Source organism: Triticum urartu, chromosome 5, assembly GCF_003073215.2.
Source record: "Triticum urartu cultivar G1812 chromosome 5, Tu2.1, whole genome shotgun sequence".
NCBI classification, from domain to species: domain Eukaryota; kingdom Viridiplantae; phylum Streptophyta; class Magnoliopsida; order Poales; family Poaceae; genus Triticum; species Triticum urartu.
The window spans coordinates 238,176,103-238,181,910 of record NC_053026.1 but is presented as its reverse complement, the minus strand read 5'-3'; the positions used below and the strand labels follow the sequence as shown (position 1 = coordinate 238,181,910).

Sequence of the window (5,808 nt, the reverse complement as noted above, 5' to 3'; positions counted from 1 at the left end):
AGAGTGTAAACTTATTATTAGACTAGATTTTGCGTTTGTATTTGTAGCTTTCACGAGACGCAGCCTGAAGTTCAAATATTTTGCTATAAATATTTGTCTTCAGTAGAATATTTTTTTTCCTTTGGCTTCGGGACCAGTGTATGAAGGTTGAGAGGGTTATTTCTCAGAAAAAATATAATTTTATTCTTCTGTTTCGCCATAGTTCATGTTTACTTAGTTTTGAGAGGCACTTAGCTTAAATTTCCTTTCAACCGACCGATCATCAATAAAGGAGATCAAAAGAATCATTTTACCAAGAGGGTGTCAAGAATGAAAATTAGGTGATGGCGTTTAAGGAGAAACAACGATTGCATGAGAATCAGTTTGTGGCTATATGAATGAAGACACAATGCCATAATGTTCGACACATAATTCTTAATTAGAACATTTTTTTGATCATCTTGTTTTATTTTCATTTCGTGGCACACAATTTTCCAATATTCACCATGGGCATCCATCAGTAGTTTTTAGTAAAAAGGCACAAGAATTTTCAGCACGGATACGGATTGCAGACATACATCAAGAACAGAATCAGCAGGATTATCACCATGAGTTTCTTCAACAGAACAACACAAAGTTTTAGACACTAGCCCCAAAGCTATGCCTATTGTAACACACACTCCAGTTACAAAAGCCCTACATGCAATTAGGGTGCTCTAAGGTCTCTACAAAATTCTCTTGGGATCTTTCTCACCTTGATAGCCACTTCAACTGGCACCCCAGCCAGCAAAGAAGCAACCAACCTATCTAAATCCGGAAAAGGTACAGCCAACCATAAGCGTGGGAAACCTTCCATTCCCTAGTTGTATACATCAACATCTACCACATGCCTTTTCAACTGTGCAAAAGGGACTTCTCAACACAAAAGGGTTTGGTATCAACAGTGTTAGGTTTCTGAGTGGAGAGGGTAGTATGGACTGTCAGGAGGATAAACGGAGTGCTATCTCGTGGAGGAGCAATCTCTTCTGAGCAGCGTCAATAACACCATTGCACTCAGCGTTCACGAGGACGTCACTCATGACTGCCGCAGCATGCCCAGTGAGCTCTTCAGATGGCCTCCTCAACATGAACATCTGTGCAGCAGCAAGGCAGCGTCAGAAACGATTTCACTATGTACTTGCACTTGTTATATAATAAACTTCTATCTGAATGCCAGATGAGTGTATTGAAATAGTTATTAAGTTTGTCAGTCAGCTGTGTGGACTGTGTTTTATTATTTGACTGATGGACATAAGATGACTTAATTTAAGATTCCACCACACAATTTTAATTCAGAAACACACTAATTTAATTCACAACTCACAATTTCTACAAGTCTGTAGGGAAAGCTCACATTACTTCACAAACTACAGTTAGATTAAACTTCTGGCCTGTTCTGATCTCATCTAGCTTCTAACTCCACCAAATCTGCAGTACAAAATGCCCCGAACGGTTGGGCTCCGAGAAGCTGACTTCTCGGAGCTGAGCCAGAGCGTAGTGCAAAAAACTGAAGCTCGGTCGGCCCAGCTCCACCAAAACCAAAATCTGGAGTTCGCTCAAATTACACCTGCAGTGCCACCGCCAAGTATAACGTTTCGTTCATGACCACCAAACATAACGATTCGCTCGTTCCCGACCACCAAACATAGCGATTCGCTCCCTGTTTCCACGAGCTGGTTCCAGCTGGCCCATTATGGTGCTAAGACAAGCCACCGAGGCTTTTTTTTTTGAAAAGGAGGTTAAACCCCTGGCCTCTGCATTAATCGATGCATGCAGCCATCTTTATTAATTCGAAGCTAGCGAAGCTGGAGAACGGAATCCCTTCCCTGCATGGAGTTCGAAGCTGCCCTGAGAAGCTGAATTCGGGGAGTTTGGAGAGTTGGGAGGAGATCAGAACAGGCCCTTCATGTGGAAAAAAGTATATCTCAAAGCATACGTATGTGTGTGTGTGAATTCTATCATACATATCTAATGCACATAACGAAGTAAAGTACCTGTCCACGGTGAGATATCTCAAGGCACCCAGGTGGCTGAATCCATGGTTCACCATCAACCTGAACAGGGAATGAACTGTGCAGGTGAAATCTTATGACTCTTCCTTGGGCTAGTCGGTGTGCTCTCGATAGTCCTACCTATCAACCACAAGAAAACAATTATATATGAGTTAACGCTAACATTATTGTTGAAAGGCTGATAGCATTATATAGAAGCGATAACAAGAGATGTTCTGGAAAATGGAAATAGAGAATAAGTTAACATGTTCAATATACAGAGTATGTTTACCTGCAGTTTGCCTAGATGCCATGTCCCAGATATACAGACCACCTCCAGCATTTTGTCATGCATTGATTGTGAACTGAAATCATCATCATAATCATTGTCGTTTTGCCAAAGATCAACACCACCCATGTAGCTAGCGATATTCAGAAGGATCACACCTTCTGCATCCTGATAAGCATAGCAGATAAGAAGATCCACCAAAGATAAATCAGAAAGTGAAGATACATGAAAGATATAGAGAAGGTTACCTCTGGAATTTCAATGTTCTTTCCATCAACTTCAAGGCTAACATGCCATGGTAAATCAGAACATGACCTATCCATCATATCCTTAGCGCCTTCTCTAGCATATATCAGCTTGTTCACAAACTGCACCATGGAAATAGTTCCATTAACACTTTTTCTGACATAAAGAATACTAGAACACATAGCATATCAAATGTTTAGCATTGTCTGAAATGGAGAAATTATTCAGGAATTTCACAAGAAACTGTTCTCGTGTGGGAATATGATAAATTCATGTGTCCCAAATGGGGGGATAAATTCTGCAGTAAGATAGATTTAAGCTGCGAAAGGAGGGAAAAAAAAAGGAATATCCCTACCTGACTGCTAAATTTATCTGGCCTTTCCTCCCTAGTTGTGTGGAAATCATATGCAACCTTGGCATCACATCCAATACCTACAAGTCAATAGAAACTAAATCAATTCAGCAACATCTAGATGAGTGAGATATGCAATGCATCAAATGTTGACTAAGATGGTGGAAGTTGAAGGATAGTCTACCTAGATAATTAGTCATAAATTTCACTTGCTTGATGCATTGACCTTGTGGCCCATTCTTCTCTTTGATGGTTACATTCCAGCGATCAAGAACCATAACTGCTGCGTGATCAACGTCATTTAAAAGTGCACATATCCCCCCTTGTCCTTCAACAGAAGACAAACCTCCACCCCAGCGGGTAACACGCGATAGGTCATTTCCTGTTCCTAGTGGAAGAATGGCAACCGGGGGAGGGGATTCATAGTTCTGTTTCTCTATGGCATCAAGAACCCATGCCACAGTTCCATCCCCACCACAAACAAGAATTCTGAAGTGTTTTACATTCTGGAATAGTTGCAATCCAACTTCAGGACCCTGAGAAGCGCTAAGCTCAAATATCTGAAATAAGAGTTCAACTGTCAGATCAAGGTTAGAGCATCAAATCTGTTACTCCCTCCATTGCAAAATATAAGGTGTAGTCCATTTGGGACTGAAAGAACAAGGTCACATTACCTGTATGGGATTCAGCAGCATGTTCATTCTTCTTCTAAGAGAAGACCCGTTACGGCCACCACTCTTGCCGTTGATGAAAACAAGCAGCGGCCTCGAATCTTGTGGCAAATCTACAAGCTCATACTTCTTTTCCTCTCCATTAGTAATGTCAGAACCACATGTTTGCTTGAGAGTGTTTCCAGAGAACTTGGGGTTTGCCAGAGTATACTTTCCATTCAGGTTCTGCAGTCTAGCAAATCCTTCAAGAACGGAGTCGAGAATTGAACTGTCTGCGGAAATCGCAGTTGTCTTAATGCCAGACTGATTGTTCATGCGTTTCTTGCTGCGTGGCCTTCTAATCCGACCCCTAACTGAAGAAGTGACAAACCCTTCTTTGATTGAGTTGAACGCTCCACTGGTTGCCGGACCTTGGCCAACTTGTTTCACCGATAGAGGTGGAACAATAAGTCTACTGAGCAGGCCAAGATCACAAGTGTTCCCCGTCTCCTTCAACAGCTTTGCATGACAATCAACATGGATCTGCCTCTGGCACCACAGACAGCGCCATATAGGAGAGACGCCAAGGAATGGCACACCACAGGGCTCATCGCAGTAATAACAGAAGGTTGTTATCGCCGGGTTATCGTCCATCTCCACCCACCTCTCCGACCAGTGATGCAGCAAAGTGGAAGCACCAGCCTGCGTGACACACTTGCAGTCCTTGTCAGCGCCCTGCGAGCAGTACCAATGAGCCGCCACTCCGCACACAGAGCACCGGTAAACAACATCAGCGTCAAGGGCCCTCGAGCCTACACCCTGAGGCAAGGCCAGCGACGACAGGCACACACAGCACGTCGAAGGTTGGCCACCACGGAAGCAGTCCTCGGTCCAGGTATGGCTTGAGCAGGGGCACCGTAGCACCTTCGACGCTGCCTTCTTCTCCCTGGCGGCCGCCTTGAGCCAGTAGAGCGACGCCTCCCTCTGCAGCCTGAGGAGACCGTAGATGAGCGCCGCCAGGCCAAAGGAACCGGCAGTGATGAGCCACCCGAAGAATTCAACACCAGAAGGGTCAACCCAGCGGGTCATGTTTATCAGCAGTGATCCCACCAGGTCCATGACAGTTGGCCAGGTTTGATGGCCTCAAAAGGCAGAACCTGCAGCAGAAAGAAGCGAATCACCAACAAAATCTGCTCCTAATGCAAGAATCTTGCTGGAATACACAAAAAGATAACCATCTTAAGGTTGAAAATTTGAAATGTGGCGCTACTGTATCTTACACAATAATTTTCGGATATCAGTATATGATTCTGATGGGTTTTTTTCGCTCCTGTTTTATACTAGTCCCTCCGTAAAAGTAATATATAAGGGGAGAAAAATCACAGCATATAGGAAAATTCTCGTTCGAATTGTGGTCTCCTCTCTGGCGCGCTCGCTAATTGATCACCTTGGATTCACCATTAATTTCCCAACGTGTTGGGCGGACGGCAAGGAACCAAATCGGGGCCAGAACGTAACCGGGTCAAACGAGACAAGGAAACCGGAGCACAGCACAAAGTGGATCGGAGCCGCCAGATCCCGCATTCGGCGTCCCGGAACTCCAAACCCGGCGAATCGTGCACTACAGCACAACAGTAACGCGGCCCTGGGAAGAACTCGGTAGGATCACGGGGCACCAGCAGGAGCACGCACCTGGTGGTGGGTGGGTGGAGATTGGATCGAGCAAACCCTAGCTCGCTCGCTTCGGACCACCTGGCTCGCGGCTCCCCTAGGTCTCGTCTCGTCTCGTCGTCGTGTGCTGGCTGGCCGAGGGGGAGGGGCAGGGGGAGGGGGTACGAGAGTCGAGAGACGAGGACGACTCGGCGTGGTCGCGGTGGCGTGCCGGCTCGTTTAAGGCCAACTCCACGGCGCGACCTCAGTTCGTGCGCCTCAGTTTGAATTAAAACGGACGAATAGCACGGCCCAACACGCGACCTTAAACAGATAAATATCTAAATTTCATCCGTTTTAAACTCATTCTCGGTCTAAATTTGCGCTTGGTTTTGGGTGAAAGGATGCGCCCGGACGGCCTCGACGCACGCCCTTGTCCTCCCGTGGCCTGTCTGTCGGGGATATTAGCAGTCCCTCCGTTCCCAACGCTTCCACTCTCTCTCCCGCCCCGTCCCGCCGTCGGCGCCGCCGCTATTCTTCGGCCGCCTCCTCACCGCGCAGCCCCCGGCCGTCCCTACCAAACCACGTCTCGACATGACCGCCACCACGCCC

The 5,808-nt window shown here is 46.1% G+C and overlaps 1 protein-coding gene across 4 annotated transcripts; it reads right to left on the bottom strand.

Annotated features, from left to right (window-relative positions):
• Nucleotides 1-561: 561 nt before the first annotated feature.
• Nucleotides 562-5,418, bottom strand: LOC125508482 (diacylglycerol kinase 2). Of its 4 annotated transcripts, none has more exons than XR_007283524.1 (9): nt 5,239-5,418; nt 3,571-4,703; nt 3,081-3,456; nt 2,900-2,976; nt 2,547-2,666; nt 2,302-2,466; nt 2,013-2,150; nt 1,373-1,874; nt 562-1,112 (listed from the first exon to the last, which is right to left on the bottom strand). XR_007283524.1 is itself a non-coding variant. In XM_048673207.1 (8 exons), exons 2-8 carry the CDS (start codon nt 4,663-4,665, stop codon nt 960-962), a joined length of 2,124 nt encoding a protein of 707 aa, XP_048529164.1. In that variant the 5' UTR covers nt 4,666-4,703; nt 5,239-5,415; the 3' UTR covers nt 562-959. The 4 variants fall into 4 exon arrangements, 2 of the variants coding, with proteins under 2 accessions (XP_048529164.1, XP_048529165.1); XR_007283525.1 differs by having other exon boundaries at nt 1,373-1,844; nt 5,239-5,417; XM_048673207.1 differs by lacking the exon at nt 1,373-1,874 and having other exon boundaries at nt 5,239-5,415.
• Between the last annotated feature and the right edge of the window lie 390 nt (nt 5,419-5,808).

What these genes read in the sequence shown, in the direction of transcription:
- LOC125508482 (XM_048673207.1), bottom strand. Translation starts at nt 4,665, where the DNA reads ATGGACCTGGTGGGATCACTGCTGATAAACATGACCCGCTGGGTTGAC. An exon ending in TGCTGCTGAATCCCATACAG is followed by an intron (nt 3,457 to 3,570) that starts GTAATGTGACCT and finishes CTCTTATTTCAG; the next exon opens with ATATTTGAGCTTAGCGCTTC. An exon ending in ATTTATGACTAATTATCTAG is followed by an intron (nt 2,977 to 3,080) that starts GTAGACTATCCT and finishes ATTGACTTGTAG; the next exon opens with GTATTGGATGTGATGCCAAG.